General features: G+C 38.5%; 1 protein-coding gene across 2 annotated transcripts in view; it reads right to left on the reverse strand.

Annotated features, from left to right (window-relative positions):
• The window catches only part of CUL3 (cullin 3), a 63,033-nt gene that overhangs the window by 18,602 nt on the left and 24,460 nt on the right, over positions 1-19,971 (reverse strand). For both annotated transcript variants that reach the window (XM_086467772.1, XM_086467771.1), the window contains 5 exons: positions 14,581-14,694; positions 4,869-5,029; positions 3,446-3,560; positions 1,887-2,115; positions 138-283 (listed from right to left, as the gene is read on the reverse strand). In XM_086467772.1, the coding sequence (XP_086323898.1) occupies positions 138-283; positions 1,887-2,115; positions 3,446-3,560; positions 4,869-5,029; positions 14,581-14,694 (765 nt within the window). The remainder of the gene's footprint in view (positions 1-137; positions 284-1,886; positions 2,116-3,445; positions 3,561-4,868; positions 5,030-14,580; positions 14,695-19,971) is intronic.

The raw sequence follows: 19,971 nt of genomic DNA on the forward strand, positions 1-19,971 counted from the left end.
TTTTAAAATTATAAACGTAGCTTATTAATAATACCTTTTGAACCGATATTAAGGTTTATCTTATCAATCATGTACTTAACTGCTTCTCTAGGGAATGTGGCAAAGCTGGAAGAAAAGAAAGTTAAATATTTAACTACCTGAATGTAGTCAACTGGATTCTTTCCTTCCCCCTCTTCAGAAACTAGTGCTTTGCCTTGCTCTCTCAGGTATGAGCTCATGCACTCGCACATTGTCTTCAGACCATTTGGCACACGGCTAAACAACTTGTACATGCAAGCAAGGTCTGGAAACAAGAATGAGATGTTAGGCAGGACATCCTCTGTCTGCGGTACTTCTGTAACTCATTCATCTCATAACAGAAGACGACAGCAAAAGTTCAGCCACGTGAGCCACAGCAAGCATGTCTTAACATCTCAGACACTAGAATCTTCTGATGTCCTTTAACCCTGACAACGTGCTGATCGCAGTGGGCAGAGTATTAAAACCAAAAATTGTATTCAATTATTCTGTCTATAGCATGGAATCTGCTGTTGCTGATCCCCCAGGCCAGAAGCTGATGCTTGCACTGAAGGATAGTACACTTTAAAGCTTCAGTAAGATTATATTTTCCAGTGGTATTTAAGAATGTAGCTTCCAAGACTATCATCCCAAAAATCAAATACTGTATTAAAAGTTATAAGAACAATCTAAGAAGCAAATATGACAGCACTAATGAGATGCCTGTTTCTGTATTAAAAGTAAAACCTGGAGTTTTAATTCATATTTGTCTTAAAGTCAGCCATAAAATCTGACACTACTTTATTTCATCCATCTAAAACCACGAGAAGTGGCTCTGATTAAACGTGGCTTTTCAGAATAGCAATCCAACCTTGTATATTTATGTGAAATCTTATGTTCACAATTCAGCAAGTATTTCCACTCTAGTAATTTAACTAAATCAAACCAAGGCCTATAAAAGTTAAACTAATTCCAGTATTTTATGAATACCCTTCAATATCCTTGCACCCCAAGCCTCAAGGCTATCTTAACTGGATATTAAAAAAAAAAAAAAGGTTAAGTATGGTATCATCACTATCCTTTTCAACACAATAATTCTCTCTTCTTACAGCTAAGAAATTTGCTCACTTTGCCACTCTGACTATCACCTAATAATTGTGAAGATGCTTTAATGAACAAAGGCCATTATTCTAAGCAGCAAGTCTGTTCCCCATTCTCATGGCTTTAGTGCGAGCACCAATTTCTAAATATAGGTATTACAATCACTGTCTTCATTATGCTGCTTTAGAAACTTATGTTCTATTTCTTTCCATAGTAACTTTCATTCAGTCATTCTGTCCTATATTAACCTCTACTAGGAAAAACCAAGTCAGGCCAAGCCCTCCTTTTTCAACGACTTCGATAAGCTGCTGCTTATCCTTTAACAACAGACACCTTTTTTTTCTGCAACAAAGCCCTCTCCCCAAGAACTGGTCCTGCAATACTTCTATTAAATAAGTCATTTACACCAGCACTTTTTAAATGCGGGCCAAAAAACTTCTGATGCATTTTGATAGCTACACACTAAAGGAATGAAAGTAATAAAATGGCTCACGGGAAACAGGTAACGAAGACCACTACAACAGATTTGTACTTTTCTTAAAGAGATACTTGGCTTACCAAAAAAGTACCTGTATCAGGTACTAAATAGAAACAAGTTATACATACAGGCTCTGTTTTAAGAGCCCTCTAAGTCTCTGAAGTAACGTTCTCAGATGTTTGCAAAACAGAACCATCAAAGTGTTTTAACAACGACACAGGAACACAAATGTTAAGCTTGACTTATCCTATGCTTAAAAACAGTAAGCAGTATCATAAGCATTTCTGTCTCCCATATGGTGCAGTCTTACCTTCCGTCTTCCCATTTTTCAGCATATGAACTAGCCCAGAGTTCTCCATTTCCACTATAGTTTTCATATGCTTGGAAATAAGCTCCCTCTCAACAACTTTCACAATTGGTTCTTCTGTTGATTTATCCAGACAATGCATCACCCGTTCTATTTCTTCATTAATTCTAGCTTCTACTTTCTTTATATATACAGAAGCACTGTTTTCAGCTAAAAATTTCTGACTTTCCATCTGTGATTAACACAAATTAATACTTTAGACTTTTTTTTTAAAAAAGGGGAAAAAGAAAATGTACTAGTTATGAGATCAGCATTTATAAGCAAGTTCAGAGCAAACCCAGCATGTCTAACAAATGAGATCACTATACCAAGATTTACATACATGCTTACACAAAATAAAGGTTCTATGACACTAATCGTGTTACATACATAAGGGAGTACATGCAATATGAACACGGTATTTTTCATACTAAAACAATCTAAGATAACCTAGTTTCCAGTTACCAACTAGAGTTTTAGCCACAGAAAACAGAAGGATGGGGAGAGGGAAGAAGCAATTATTTTCAAATACCAGTTTATGGCATATTCATGAGTTGTGAGGATCAACAGTTCTCGTTATTCTTGTTAGTGATAATGCTGAGCACATTATTTCACGTCAAACTGTTTTTATCCATACTTGTCAGCATAGTCTTTTGGAGGAAAAATTTTTTTTTAAGGCAGAGTTAAGAAATAAAACTTAAATGAAAGTAATTTTAATTGTATGTAGCACCAATGAAAAACAGAATACAATGACTTTTAAATGGCTGAGCAACATATGCTTCTGATTTTCAAAGAAGTTTGGCGATCAGAGGATATGACAAACAATTGATCCTGTGTAAGAATCAGGAGACTGACAAATTATCTTATCTGGATAGCTTTCAACATGCTTTTACAATTTCTATCAAATTTCAACAATAGATGAGCATGATTACACTCAACAACCATTCGACTGGCTTTTTTCCTGAAATTATCTCACAAAAAGTATTTAAAACTTATTATTCAGTGGCTGGTCAACAACTAGATAGCCACTTGGATACACTTAATTCCTTGACTTGGTTAATTTTATTAAAAAAAAAAAAGAAACCACCAAAAAACTTACAAATGTAGAAACTATGAAAGAAACAAAGCTTCCTCAAAGGCAGTTTGACAGGCAATCTCCCCTCTCCATTTCCAGCCTAAAACAGTCTGAATCTTTCATGCTACTGGTATTTCAAAGACACTGTGGCTGCAATGCAGGCATAGACTAAGTTGCACGAAATAGCTCAAAGCAGGCACAAGATTAGCATGATTATTACTTTACACATTATTGGCACCCATAGCTCAAAACTACATTCAAATTATGGTCATTCTGTAAAATTTCTGTTAATTTTTCCACCAAGTTAGTAATTTTTTTTTTTTCTTATTTTGCTTAACAGAGAGGGACATACTCATCAAATAAGCAGCAATTTCTTAAAGTACCACCAATTCTCACAGTTTCAGGCAGTTATAACAAAATTTCAAGTATATTATAAACATTGCTGTACCTGAAAAAATTCTGCAGACATCTCCAAAAATGGAGCCTCAAAGTCTTCTTCATAGACTGACCTTCCTTCAAGACCTAGAATCATTAACATCTGGCAAGCATTTCTTATTGCGCCTCTGCCAAAAAGTAAGTTAACAACTTGAGAAATCTACATGCTTGTAAGACAGAGTACACAGCAGAATAACAACTCAGAACACAACATCAACTTAAATAAAATAGAGTAACAGAAAGTCCATCCCAAATCTGTTTGATACATGACAGGTTTTCAAGATTACAGAAGCAAGATTGGTTTTGTTCTAAACTAAGGAAATGACAGTGTTTATTAAGTATTTTAAATACAATTATAGGGAAGCAGGTCTCACATTCTACTAACTCGGAAAACTGTTAGGAATCTATTTCGAGAAAATAATCAAAAATACTACTTCAAAGAAAACTGAAAATTGCACATGTAGGTTGGAATTAAGCAATTCAAAACAATTGCACAGATGGAAATGGCTGTACAAAATTGGGTTTTTTTTGTTGGCTGGTTGTTCCTTTTTTTTTAAAAAAAAAAACCAAACAAAAAAACCCACCCAAAAACCAAACCACAAAATTAAAATGAATCAGCAAGTTACGCATTTGGTTAGGCATAGTAACATATCAAAAAATGTGAAAACAAAAAAAACTGCATCCAGGAAAAATGCCACTTTCTGGCAGTAGGGGACAATACACAGCTGTTGCTAAGGCACGCTTTTCTCTTCATAAATTGTGCGTTGGGCAATTTCAGTCACAGAGCTGCAGCCAAAGTAGCATGGAGTTTTCGTATCTCCACACCCAACAGCTGTTCTGAAACTGGAGAAGCGCAAGAAAACTTGCAAATCTGAAGTGTCTTCAGCTGCATTATCTGTAGTGTGTGGCACAAAACTCCAAATCTACTAAACTGGCCGGAGAACACAAGGAACAGTTTTAAAAGCACAGAGATGCAACTGAACTACCAAGAAACAGATGGATCAAAACATGAGGAAGGGAAATAGAATTAAAAAAGAAAACTTCAAAAATATAAAACACACCAGGTACAAGAAAATTAAATCACCTCTCAGTACAGAGGAAATACAGGGTAACAAGAGGCAGAGAATTGTCAAAACTCTGTTATTTGCTTTATAACCAAATGCTGCGGCACAAGGCGGTAATGGAGGGATTTAACAAAAATTTTAATAAAAGACAAAAGATAAATATTAAAAAAATATATTAACAAGCTTCCCCATTTACCATTGTGCTAAACCTTAACGTACAAACAAACACGTTCCGCCAGATTATGGAGAAATTTTACTTGTGATCAGAAACGCAGCCTTAAGTAATGATTTATTTGTGTATGTTCTTGATTTATTTTTAAAAATTGACATATATTATTTACAACAAAAGACAATCACTTACAAACACCTTACCTGTCTACAACTTCTCCTTTCCTTTCTCTTGCAATCATATCCAGCAGAGTTTGCCGAAGGTGATCCCTAATACAACCATAGCGTACAACTTGGTCTCGAAAAATAATCAAGCCCAAATTGTAGACATTCTCCACATTATTTTGTTGCACATACACACGGTCCTACAACAAAGGCACACACAGCAATAAAATTTTAAGTTCAGTACAGCCATGCTATTCAAAATTGCAAGAGATTGGTCAAATTTCCACTGTACAAAAACAATCAAATTAATCTTCTCTCCTTCCTTCCCAAAAAGAAATTATGAATACCTTCAAAATTCAAAATCAGTCCCATTTTCCAAAACCTCATTTACATACAAAGTCTATTTTGCTTCAGAGCGTAAGCACAGCACTTATGACTAACGCATGCCAAAACAAATCTACATACAGCCTTGCCACTTTTTAGTTTGGAGGCAAGGGAATCTCCGAATACTGAGAAAATTCATGGCACAATCTGAAAGGTTTTACTTATTTACTCAAACCCCTTTCACCCACCCCTTTTTGTTCTTCAAGAAAAATTATTTAATTTTTCCGCATCTCCCACACATCTTCCTATCACTCCTTTTAGGCAGACAGCTCCCCCTCAATATTCAGCGAAATTTCCAAAAATAGCATCATTAGATGAAGAGAAGAAAAAGTAAAGTCAAAATGAGACTAGTTATAATCAAAATGTTGATGGATTGGTACTGCAAAACTGTACATAAGGAATTCTGGTGATCCCCCTCTCGCCAAATCACCTTCATTCAGCTTGAACAAATATCTTGAAACCTTGTTGTTATGTTTCACTAAAATCACACACATATGCACACCCCCTCAAAAAAAGGGGGAGAGAAGAAAATAATTTTTGCGTTTCAGTATGGATTTAAATTCTACCTCCCTACATAATCTCAGTCTATAGGAAAAATCAAGCTCCTCAACTCTCCACTAGCCCAATACTACCTACGGTCACAAACCAAGGCTGATCCTCAGAACAGTAGTCCAAGTCTGTATAGCCCAAACACCGTCATACAGAGTTGACTAAGACACTGCTGAGCAGACATCCATAATTTCTTACTGCTACCCACAGAAATCCTCCAAAAATTTGTCTCCCCTTTTCTGTTCCTCTCTCCCAACTTATCAACTCTCTAGAAAAGGAAGTGTATTCACTTAATATCCAGTAGTGCTGTACCAGTTAAGACCATTTAAACCAACTTTAAGAACAGAAAAATTGAGAGTTTTTACAAACTATTTCTAAGATGAGCAATGATTACTTTTTTCATTCCTGTCAGGGCATATCCTATTCCTCTAATGTAACAGTCTGGGTAATTACTTGAAATACTGCTTTACTATCATTTAAGCCTCAGGATGATGAAATTAGAAAAAGTTAAGAGTTTTATACCCACTCACAAATCCGATTGTGAAAGTCTTCTGAGAATTTATGCAGCTGTAACAAAATAATAAAAAAACCCAACAAAGTCTAGAAAGGATGATGGTCACCTTTGAAATGGAGTATAAAGATCAGCTTCTCCACTGGTTCCATCAATTATCTTTACCACACTCAGAATTGAAGTGTAAAGTTACTCCAACATCTAGAAAACTAAACTATTTAGAAAAAACATCATGCTCCAGACTATGGAAAAAAGGCTACAAAATTATAAGCTTATATAAATTCAGCAAGTATAAAAAAAAAAAGTCAGGAAGAACAGACACCACACCCTTTAGTATTTCAGCAGCTGAATTTATATGGCAAAATTATTCATACACTAATTATAGAATCACAGAAGCATTAAGCTGGAACAGACCTCTGAGATCTTCTAGTCCAACTGTTGACCTAATACCACCATGCCCACTAAACCATGTCACAAAACGCCACATCTACATGTTTTTTGAACGCCTTCAGGAATGGTGACTCCACTTCCCTGAGCAGCCTGTTCCAGTGCTTGACCTTGGTAGAGATTTTTCCCAATGTCCAATCTAAACCTCCCGTGGTGCAACTTGAGGCCATTTCCTCTCACCCTATCACTAGTTACTTGGGAGAAGAGACCAAGCCCCACCTCACTACAATCTCCTTTCAGATAGTTGCAGAGAGCAATCAGGTCTCCCCTCAACCTCCTCTTCTCCAGACTAAACAACCCCAGTTCCCTCAGCTGCTCCTCATAAGACCTGTTCTCCAGACCCTTCATCAGCTTTGTTGCCCTTCTCTGGACACGCTCCAGCACCTCAATGTCTTTCTTATAGTGAGGGGCCCAAAACTGCAACAGTATTCGAGGTGTGGCCTCATCAATGCAAAGTACAGGGACACGATCACCCCCCTACTCCTGCTGGCCATGCAATTTCTGATATAGGCCAGGATGCTGTTGGCCTTCCTGCCCACCTGGGCACATGGCCGGCTCATGTTCAGCCAGCTGTCGACCAGCATCCCCAGGTCCTTTTCTGCTGGGCAGCTCTCCAGCCACTCATCCCCAAGCCTGTAGCGCTGCCTGGGGTTGTTGTGACCCAGGAGCAGGACCCAGCACTTGGCCTTGTTGAACCTCATAGCATTGGCCTCAGCCCATCAATCCAGCCTGTCCAGGTCCCTCTGCAGAGCCCTCCTACCCTCCAGTAGATCAAAACTCCCACCCAATTTAGTGTCATCTGCAAACTTACTGAGGGAGCACTCGATCCCCTCATCCAGATCATCAATGTTAAACAAGATCCGTCCCAATACTGAGCCATGGGGGACACCGCTTGTGACCAGCCGCCAACTGGATTGAACTCCATTCACCACCACGGTCTGCGCGCGGCCGTCCAGCCAGTTTTTAACCCAGCTTAGCGTGCACCCGTCTAGGTCATGAGCCACCAGCTTTCTTAGGAGAATGCTGTGGGAGGTGGTGTCAAAGGCTTTACTAAAGTCCAGCCAGATGGCATCCACAGCCTTCCCCTCATCAACTAGGTGGGTCACCTGGCCACAGAAGATCAGGTTGGTTAAACAGGACCTGCCCTTCATGAACCCACGCTGGCTGGGCCTGAGTCCCTGCTTGTCCTGCACATGTCATGTAAGCGCCCTCAAGATGAACCGTTCCATAATCTTCCCCAGAACCAAGGTCAGGCTGATGGGCCTGTAGTTCCCCGGATCCTCCTTCCAGCCCTTCTTGTAGATGGGCATGACGCTGGCAAGCCTCCAGCTGTCTGGGACCTCCCCTGTTGACCAGGACTTCCGATAAATGATGGAGAGCAGTTTGGCCAGCTCCTCTGCCAGCTCCCTCAGTACTCTCAGGTGGATCCCATCCGGCCCCATAGGCTTGTGGATGTCCTAGTGGCAAAGCAGGTCTTTAACTGCTTCCTCCTGAATTACAGGGGGTTTATTCTGCTCTCGGTCCCCGTCTTCCAGCTCAGGGGGCTGATTACCTTGTGGATTGCTTATCTGCCTGTTAAAGACTGAGGCAAAGAAGGCATTAAGTACCTCAGCCTTATTCTCATCCTTGGTGAGAGTGTTCCCCTCCACATCCAATAGAGGATGGAGAGTCTCCTTGGTTCTCTTTTTGTTGTTGATGTATTTGTAGAAACATTTTTTGTTGTCTTTCACAACAGTGGCCAGTCTGAGTTCTAGTTGGGCTTTTGCTTCTCTAATTTTCCCTCTGTATGATCTAATAAGCTCCCTTTACTTTTGTTGAGTTACCTGCCCTTCTTCCAGGAGTGGTAAACCCTCCTTTTTTCCCTGAGTTCTGGCAAAAGCTCCCTGTTCAACCAGGTCAGTTGTCTTCTGGTTTGTCTTCTGGCACACGGCGACAGCCTGCTCCTGCACCCTTAAGACTTCCTCCTTGAAGAACGTCCAGCCATCGTGGACCCCCTTGCCCTTTAGGACTGCCTCCCAAGGGACTCTCTCGACCAGCGTCCTGAACAGCCCAAAGTCAGCCCTCCAGAAGTCCATGGTTGTGGTTCGGCTGACTCTCCTCTTAACTTGACTAAGAATAGAGAATTCTATCATTTCATGGTCGCTAAGTCCGAGTCAGCCACTGACCACCACATCTCCCACCAGTCCTCTGTTCGTAAACAGAAGGTCAAGCGAGGCACCTTCCCTGGTAGGCTCCCTTACCAGCTGCATTATGAAGTTAACTTCCACACACTCCAGGAACCTCCCGGACTGTTTCCTCTCTGCTGTGTTGTTTTTCCAGCTGACATCTGGTAAAGTTGAAGTGTCCCACAAGGACAAGGACTAACGATTGAGACCCCTCTGCCAGTCGTTTATAGAATGCCTCATCTGCCTCTTCCTCCTGGTTGGGTGGTCTATAAGAGACTCCCAGCAGGATATTTGCCTTGTTGGCCTTCCTCCTCATCCCTGCCCATAAGCACTCGGCCTTATCCTCACAATCATTAATCTCTACACAATCAAAACACTCCCTAACATACAAAGCCACCCCACCACCTCTCCTTCCCTGTCTACCCCTTCTGAAGAGCCTATAGCCATCCACTGCAGCACTCCAGTCATGAGAATCATTCCAGATTGCCACTTGACGACAAAAGTAAAACAGCGGGTTCCACAATTCACAACCCTTTAGATAGGCAGCAGTTAATTTAAATGATAAACCAAGATTGGAATAGGACAGATATGCCTACTCTGTGGCTCATGAAGCAAGCTCAGTTCTGCCTCAAAGCAAAAAGTTTACTAATTGGTCTCATGAAGTCAGTTTAGCGACACACGATGGTCTACATCTCTGGAACATGTTACTCTTTTTCCTGTTATTTAGAAACAGGATTATTATTTTTCTCCCTTATTTAAACACTTGCATCAAGAACAGAAGTAAACGCGATTCTAAAGTAAGACAAGCTCAAAATACACTTTCAAAGAGATGAAAGAAAATTAAAAAGTAGTGTCTAGAACTTGAGGAGAAAAGAATACATCTATATTATTTCAAAGAATATCCAGGCCTCTGAAGCACAGGCAGCTGGGTATCAAAATGGATGAAAGCCATGGTCATGACTCATCTGCATAGCTTCTGTTGTGGCAGTGCTAAACACTGTCATTATGAAATGAAATAGTAACCGCACTAGAAACTCTTCTCAATGTAACAGCAATGCCTCTTTAGTACATCAGACCATTCCACGATACCCAAATTAGAGTAGCAGCATTAATGTCTCCAATACTGCTGATTTCCTTACCCTTAGTAACATATCACTTTTACTGTTTCCTGGAAACTCTCCCAACCTAAAAAAAAAAATAATCTTAGAGACATGAAGCCTCATTTAGGAACAGGTTTGACTGACAAGGCTACATGCTACTGAACAGCAATCACTTACCATGGGGAGAAGGAGGTGCGTAAAGGTAAGAGTAACTCTCAGGAGACAAGGGTGGAGGTTCCAGACAGCAATTATTCATAAACTACAACGCTGCTTACACTGCAGAATAGTTCTGATCTCAACTAAAGCAAGTTACCTACTCTAAAATTTCACCAGCCACATTTTCCCCATCTTTACATGGATGCACCATCTGGATGATGTAGACTTCAGACACTGATGTGTTTATACAGAGAGCAAGTGTCTTTGATCCTAGTTCCGAAAATAAAAACACCTCTCCCTACTACCTTGTGCATAAGCCATGAACAATGGTAGTCATATGCCCAGAGGTCAAAACTCACATAGCTGATCTGTCAGCGCTGGTCTAAGTCAAGAGACTGGCTTTCTGCACCACAGAGATGAGAAGGGAATGCTCTGCCCTCCACAATTCTATTTGCAAAAGTAATTGTTCACTTCTGAGAGCATTTAACTGGTACTACCCATATGGCTATAATGCAGCCAGGGCTGTGACTGCTGCTGTGCTTGCATACCTGAAGTTGCTTTAAATTTAGCAAGTACAAGTAGTAAAGAAGGGACACCACAGAATCCAGTTTAGCCCGGTTTCTAGAAGACGTTCCAAGAATACTCACACTCATTTAGCTTGAAGAAAAGACCAAACAACTGTAGCTAAATCAGAACTATTGCAGGTATACTTACTTACGCTGCAGCCCTAAGTGAAACTGAATTTCAGACATGCCCAAATGCAGGACATTACTTCACTACTTCAACATGTCTTCGTACATCACTCGACTTAGTGAAGACACTACTTAGCACATGACTTCATTGCTTTGGTACCTCACTGCTTGCTGCAGACAGTGCCATGAATTTACAGTGAGTATTACATCTATGCTGGCACTGATTACTGTAGCCTAAACACGCAAAACAAAAGCAGGAAAGCTAGTGCACATATACTACAAAATATAGTGGAACTATGTAAACTTGAAATTCAATTGTGGAAACTGAAATCTCTCAAGAAAGTTAGATTTGCCTTTAGTGTGGAATTCCAGGTTGCAATACCTCACACTAGAACTACATTATACAACAGATCTGAAACCAAGCAGACATTTACCAGATAGCAACCATGACACATGAGAAGGTCATACACTTTTTCAAAAAAAATGCAACTATAAGGCAAGCTTTACAAGTGTCTTGTGGAAGAGGTTCTGCACATAAAATGAAATCCTGGCATAAACCTCAAACAGCAAGTATTCTAATCATTAAGTATCATAACAATACACAGACCCATTGTACAAAATACACACCTTTCTAAAAATGATCTACGGGAATCAATTTTTATTTTGGAAACAGTAAAATTACACAGAGGAAATATTACGGTGGGTTGGAGAGGTATTTATTTCTACTTAGATCATATGGGAGCTACAGGGTGAAACTAAGCTGGAAAACAAACACAGCATTGAAACAGATGCAGTTTAGTTTAAAATGTACGATCACTAGGATGAAGCAAGAGTTTAAAAATAATAAGATCAGAATTCAAGAGAATGTTAAATGTTTTACTTTCACTGACTTCAGACTGTGGCTTGTTGGGTACCAATAGATACCTTTCCTGAAACTGATGGGTAAGTAATTGGGATGGCCTACAAAATAAGAGAAGGACTGGGTTATCCTTTATTTACAAACATACTATCATTGCATATACTTCTCCTGGTGGAACACAAGCATATCAATTAACAATGCCCAGTGATTGAGTTTATACAGTGCTTGTTTTTTAAGATAAAATAATTTTAATGTAAATTACATTAGCTGTGCTTGAATAAAAAGGTATGAACAACTTCTGACCTAAGCATATCACTATAAAAGTAACATTTCATTCAGACTCAACGTCATAAAAGAACAAATAATTCCTTATTTTATGAAGTTCTTGAAAATTGTTTCTTTGAAGAGCAGTCAGGTCTCATTTTTGACAGATGTTCCTCTGCTTCATAATTTTGTGGTACTAGCAGCTTTTTCAAGCTTTTTGAATGAACAAATACTCAAGACTAGAAGTTTCCTCAACAGGACATCCCAGTGACAAGCGTGAAACTGCAAATCTTTTGAGACTAGTCCCATTGTAAACCATAGCTTATACTTTAATTTGTAATAAAAGCATGTATTTTCTAATGACAATCTGTCTGCCTCTCCAAGTCAAAAAAAAAAAGGAGGGAGTCTGCCCATTATATCAGCTCCTTGCATTAGATAGGTCTATCTAATAAAGATTAAATTTCTGATTGCAGAAAACAAGTTACATTATAGCTGTTTAACAAACGGACATCAGTGCTACTACAGTTTGAAAAGTTTATATAAGCATTTTGAAAGAAAAATTGTATTTTTACCATTATGCTATAAATACATTTTATTGTAGATGTGTCTTTTCCATTTCTTTGGGTCTCATTTTGGTACAAGAATAAAAGTCTATAGGAAGCAAATAATTAGTCAAGTGGAGGCTTCAACTGAACACCCACTTGAAATAATTAGGAACTGTCAAACATCACATGGAAGACCATATATACCAGAGGTATTCAAGTTTATTTGTTTATTATTCTGTTCTGAATCTAAAATATAACTCGATGAACTCCAATTTGCACTTGTAGAAATGCTACAGGTCTCTTATCTGGAGATTTGGTGAAAAAGAAAAGGCTGGCTGGCTGTTCTAACAGCATCCACAAGCTTGAAACAGAAGTCAAGGCACTGCTCTCCTGAGCACAAGAACTACTTAGGAAACAGCTCTCATCTACCCCCCCGAATTGCTAACTGAAGCATGTAACCCCTCCTCGAAGAGGGGACTTCCTGGTCTTCCATATACTGGTCAATACACAAAACCAGGAATAGCTGATAAGCGATCTTTCTCTGATACTGTTTGAGGGATCAGCAGGTAACATTGCATTATCCACTCTGACCACCTACATACTTGGAGCATCGAGCACCTCCTGTACAGAAATAATACATAGTATCTGGCTAAAACACAACAGCTACTCCCCCTAGAAAGCTCTGGATTCCATCTTCTAACATTTCTGAGTTGGCAGACTATTCTAATTGCTAACTATTCTTGAATTTGCCCAGATGCAGCTAGGAGCAATTGATTTGTATTTGTCCTTCACGAACAGACTAGGTTCCAGGATTTCTCATACTGAAGATAGTGTATCTTCAAAACAATCTCTCAATCTTCCTTTTGGCAAGATAAGAAATACAGATCATTAAGTGTCAGTGAAGGCATTTTATCCGGCTCTATCTTCAGGTATGTGTTCTTTTCCCAGCTTAAAAGACAAACAACCCCCCCCATCCCACAACACAAAAGCCAGTAAAGCCAAGGCCATTTAAAAAAATAATAATTAAGCTATGTGGCTACAATAATTACTCAAAATTCTTTAACTCTTAGTATTTCTTCACTGCTAATACAAATAGGTTCAATTTCATAGCTTGAGATCTTTAACAGCTACAAGATCTTAACACCAGTTGTTCAGCAGATAGACAAAGTGCAATCTCAGCTAATCCTCTTTCTTGAAAGAAAATAAATGTGGGGTACCATCATCATCTGTCCTTCACTGTCTAACAGTGCATAAAGTAGCATCTTCAGCACAGCTTTTTTTGAAAAAAAGGATCTTACATAAAAAAACCTCACAGTGTCTTAACACATATTTTCTTTTCCTTCTGAAGTTAAAGCCTTTGGCTGGAAGCTATGCAAAAATACACTCTCCTACATCCCCAGAGCAAGCCCACCATTCTGGGAATTTAAACATATACCAACTACCTAAAGCATAATATAATCCAGTCACAAAAATGTAAGGTTGTCTCTCTTCAAAAACGGCTTTTCTTTTTTCTTTTAATATTACAACCATGCAACCAAAGATCACATTCTCATCTATGTACAATGCTTATTATCATCTCCAAGTTCTGTATGAACAGCAAAGGCTTCAAACAGAACTTAACATTCAAGGATGCAAACTGTACCTAAGCGAAGTCATCCTCTTCAAACCCTTAAGCCTAAAGAACAACAGCTACATTGGAAGTCCAAGAAGGCTTTGCACCATCACGCTTTCCACAGTGAGAAGCCACCACTATGTGAACTAAAACACAAGTAACATCTACAACCTACCAGAATGGGTCTGAGTAGTTTATTTTAAGAATTACAAAATCCAACCTTTTTTCAGATGCATTTTTCAAGTGATGATGAGATAACCTGAAAGAAGAATCCAGCTATAATTTGTCACACATCTGTAAATAGTCTTACACGCACACAGAGAATTCAAAACAAGGGACAGACAGTAGTCTGACGAACAGGACTGGTAAGCACGCCTTGCTTTTTACCCCTCCAGCTCATTTGTTTACAGTTGTCAAAAGACAATTTCTTGCATCAAGTTAAGTGTGTGAAAAAGCTGAATACCCACCATATACATCAGAATGTCTCTAATCATCACCATTGCTGTCTGATGATCATTCCATGCTTGGTTTAGTGTTTGTAGAAAGTTGTTATTCAAGGAGTTTAACACATCTTCTCGGACCTGAGGTAAAAAAAATAAAATACATTGTCATAAACTCAAGTCAGTTTCTCCTGCACCATTTAAATCTTAACAAGCTTTGCGTCAAAAAAAAAAATTCTTGCTCCTCTATGAACTTGAATGCTACGAACAAGTTCTTGCTTTTCCTGGGTGCTGACCATCCCCACTTCGTATTTTACGTCTGTGGAAAAATAAAGACTTCACACAAGTAAGAAAAACCAGGCTAAAAATAAGAACAACAAAGTAAACATGAATATTAAATTTCAAAGGAATATCTAAAATATCAAACGTTAAAAATATTTTTTACAACTCCTCAAAAGTGTCATTTCCTATGCTAAAGTGTTTCAACTAATCTTAACTTTAATCTCAGAAGTGATTTCAGAATATTGGGTAGTACTAGTAAATGTTACAAACAGGAACAAGTACAGGTGGAAAACTGGCCATGATGACATTTAGAAAGACATGCTGAGACAGCATAAAGTTACAGCAAACAACAGTTCTGAAAGGAAACAATCACTTGGAAAAGACCAGACTGTCATACTAATAGCCCATAGTCACCAACAACAAGACTCCAGAGGAGAAAAGAAAGTCGTCATTGTTTTTAACCAACCTATTTGCTAGTTGATTAATTTGTCCCATCAACTTCAGGTTTTATTTCTTTTTGACAGTACTACTCCCTACTAATAAAAAAGAACATCCAATTTCATGTTTTGATTTTCATGCAGTAGGCATATACCACAGTGCTCAAGCTTTAAACTCATGTAAAAGAGAAACCTGAGGGGATGTAAAAAAATTATTCCAGAGTTAACAAAACATGTGAATTGACTTTGGACATAAGATACAGAATACATTCTGCCCTCTATTGTAACTGAAGGGAATGTACTTCTACATTTATAGATTTGCATTTATACTTGTGTAAATTTCAGCATAGAGAATTCAAACAGGAAAACAAAATACACATGACAACCAGCACCAACATCACATGCAACCACCTGACAGACTTCATTCTGTCATTTAAGTTTCATTATGTTATTAGGCAAAAGCAGCAAAACAAAACATTAAATGTCTGCCACACTGCTGTATGTACTCTATAAACTTAGATGAACAAACCAGGAAGTTAGCATGACACATCATACAAACACAGCAGTCTCTTCTCAAGAAGCTGTGGAAACTTATTCCCATAATATTCACCCTATTATTCAACCTAAGTAATATAGGTATGCTTGTAGGTTGTTCAAAGCTTTCTGAAATCTTCAAACACATACTTCCCAGACGTGAGGCCTCTCCTCCTTGCTTTTATAAAACACAATATGCAGTTATAAGCCACAACCAGCACTGCTTAGCTGCCTCATTGTTTCTGATAGTGATCATCATCATTTACTCACTGGTCTCCCAATTGTGTGCCCTGTTGTCATCCAATCTATACAGATTTTAGCTAAAATGTAAACATACATTAAAAACTTTACCAGCCATACTTGTAAAGAGTATGCAGAATCTCCCAGAACAAGAGAAACAAACATGATGTGGTTGGTTCACTACTTTAGTCAATATGGAAAAACACTGGAAACATTATTTGGTGGCTCAACCACACTAGTAAAATTTACCAAAGCAAAATCAACAGCAATAGTTTACAAGCACAGATAACCAGGGCGAGGATTGATCAATTTTACCCAAGCAGCCATCACAGAACTCTTCAAGGATCAAAGAGGTTTTTTATTTTTTTTAAACAACACAGAGGCAGTGTGCCTTTATAATAACACACAGCCGTCAATAATCCTACTAGACCAGACAGTGCCAAATCACACATCAACTAGTAGCAAAAGGGGGTGTTTGCCACCAGGTAGCAACAACTGCTTGCTTCCAAGCAGACATGGGAACGCTCAGATCTGTGCTACCTCTGCTCCATACAGCATCCCATATGGCTTTCCAGAAATGTGCTTTAAATCCAGGAATGGGTGCTGTACAACAAAACTACTCTTAAGAGTCTCTCTGTGAAGCTTCTTAATGACATTCTCCTACATTTATTTTAAGCTGCAGACAGGTTTGGGAAGCCATTGTTTTAGCTGCTACAAAAGCCAACCAAATTATTGCTTAAAACAGCTGTCTAATTACTAAGTGTTGAACACATTCCTTGTATGGGCCATGAATACAACATTACAAGAAAACTACTATAAATGCACAAAACATCTTAGCCATGCAAAGGCACAGAGTCAAACCATTTTGGTGGAATAAATGACTTGCAGTAAAAAACCTGGATATCCACATCCTTCTATAAAGAAGGAAGCCCATCAGAGACACAGGTGCTGCTCTTTCAAAACCACCAGAAAATTTCAACGATTTTTATCAGCAGAATGTTACTTTCAATTAGCTGAGCTTGTAGCAATTTCTATGACAATCTTTGCAGTTCTGCAGTAAATTGGCAGGCATATCCAGCTTAAACAGGACTGGCCATATACAGTCTCAAAAATAAATTAGCAGCTTCATAATCTACATAAAGTCTTCTTATATTTGCAAGGTTGAAAGCTTGTCTATAATTTCAGGCTCAACTTTTATACTGGATATAGCTTTTAAGGAAATGTAGCACCCTCCCCTGCCAATCTCTTATGAATGGTTTGTTGGCATAAGCTTTCGATACCTTTAAATAACTCTCTATTAAGTGTACACAAAGACTTATGGTGCAGTATTTTTTCTCTTAGAGCGCCTGGCCTGACACAGAAGCATGAGTAGTTCAATTATGTAATTTCCACTACTGTAAGGACAGCCAGAACCTTCTGTGGGGAGCAGAAGTATAGAACGGCACCTTCTGAACTAAGGCCTCAAGGTCTCAGGACTTTTATTAGAGTTTCTTTATCTTCTATAAAAGTCCAAGTAGTCCAAAACATAGTATTCTAGTATCTCAGAGTTGCAACTAAATTAACAATGACCAGATGTTTACCAGAAATGTCTGTTCACCCCTGCAGCTGCTATCCTTTTGCTGAAAGAAAAAAAACACTGAAGAATATTGATGATTCTGAATTGCATTTACTTTCCGGCAACTCCCTCACATCCTTTTGCCCCCCATGTAATTGTAGACTTGCACAAGATCATCTTAAAACATCATTAAGGAAAGGTAAAGGCAGATAACACTTCATACATTGTCAGTCAGGCTTACAGTACACACTAATGCTCACTAAGTAATTTGTCTCCTACACAACTCCTCACGTCATTTCTCCCTATTTCATAGATGTTATGGAAATAATTTCTAACTCCCTATCTCCTCTCTTCCCTTCTCTCTGCGGCACCACAATAGCAAATTTTAAAGCTTGCCAAGGATCCTAGACACACTTTATAAGCCCCAAGGCAGACATGCTTTCTTCACCCCACACCTTCCGCACCAGCACCCCATACAATTTCTTCTGCACTTAACAACACTGCCACAATGACTGGCTCCGTGCCTCGCTTACCGAAGGCTTTCTTGCATGCCCGCCTTTATTATTATTATTCTGAACCAGCATGTGCTGTCGCTACCAAACTCCATCGGTTTTATCAGCAAAGACCACCATGCTGTAAGGCATTCTGGCATGCCAGCAACAGACAGCAGCAGAAATGTTTGGTAAGATCAAGAAATCTTACAGGAGATGACAATAGCCCAAGCATCTCTTCCTTTCCAGTAATGCTCTAGTATCTCCCCAAACCAGTACACTTCAGCCCATTTAAGTTTAGGATAGTCCTTTATGTCTCCAAATCTCTGACATACACTGCACTGAAAAAACAATAAAACTGTATGGGGCTTGGTCAACAATTCAATAAACTCCTTTGTCACACAGACAGAATTTAGAGAATGTAAATGATATGTTGCATGTCATGGGTTTAGATTTTACTAGACTACAAAATGTTCATAAAAATGAAGGTAACTTTAAAAATATTATCCTGCAAACCTTCTAACTTCAAGATTTTTTTTATTCTAACACAAGTGATGTTGCTTATCATCAAATGGTTTAGAGAGTTGTAAACTAAGCTTTGTGTGCTTGTTTTTTAAAAAACACTTTTACAACATTTGTGTGAAGAAGTAACAGACTAGACTCGAGTGTGAAGGAAGAGCGTCCACATCAAGCTACAACATTGCCAAGGGTCAAGAAAGGGGGAAATGTACCAGATGCCCAAGAATGAAATGCTTGAATTAAGACGAAATGTTTCAGTACTTCTTATTCAATGGTATTTGTAAATTCAATTCTACATGTTCTATACTTTAATAATGATGTCTTTGGCTGTGTATTGACAAGTTTTAGCTTGTCCTTACCCTGTAGTAAAAACAAGGTAGTTCAAGACAGCTGACTCCTGTCAACGGTGTAGAGTAAGCTACCTGGCTTACTACTGCCTTCATCAAACAGCCAGAACCTGGTGACTGTAACGGTAAGCCATTAGAGTCTGCAAGTTCAGAACCAAGCACAATTTATAGTAACTTGCTTGCATGCTTGTGTCTTGTATCGATGATGTTTGCAGCTACTATTCTATTTACAATTAAACAGGCTGTAAAGACAGTACATGGTATTAAGTTTTCTTGTTGAGAAGTTAAATAGTTTTCTTCTTTAAAGCGTCTGGTTTCTTTCTAATAAAAATGCTGAGTAAGCATAACTGTGATCTAGCAATTAAGCATAAAGCATAAATACAGGTCTTTACTGTGCCACACCAAAAAAACCCAACCGACTTTCACCTTCCAAGCTTGAAAACTATTTGTAAAAACATCTGAACAAGTATGTTTCCTCTACCTAGTCTCTTCATCTATTCATAATTAACCAGCATGGCTGGAACACTACAGGAATGTAACTTTTGTAGAAAGATAACCATCAGATGTTAACAGCAAATGGTAATTCTGTTTAAGGATTCTAGCAATTCGAAATTTGGGTTTGGCTCCTCAGAAGCACTCACTGAGCTAAGTGTAGTCCTTCAGTAAAATCTATTAATTTCTGCACATTTTTATTTTGATAAAAGTTCCTGAACAACATTTGAATTGGCAAAATCCCCCTCTAGCATCCACCATTGATTCTCTGAAAAAAGTTTACAAAGACTTGTGATGAGAGCATTTATTGTTAATTAGCTACTTAACACTTAACAGAGAACTGCTCTTGGAAAGAGACACTAAGAACAGAAGATTCCCTGAAACTTCTGTTACATAAAGTGTGAAGTTAAACAAAAACTTCTTTTTATCTATTTCACAACAAGTACTAATGGCAGAATCATAAGATGCCACTATAGAACTGATCCTGTTCTTAATAAACAACGTACTATTTTTTCAATACT

Source organism: Leptosomus discolor, chromosome 7 (assembly GCF_034619465.1).
Source record: "Leptosomus discolor isolate bLepDis1 chromosome 7, bLepDis1.hap2, whole genome shotgun sequence".
In the NCBI taxonomy this organism is placed as follows: domain Eukaryota; kingdom Metazoa; phylum Chordata; class Aves; order Leptosomiformes; family Leptosomidae; genus Leptosomus; species Leptosomus discolor.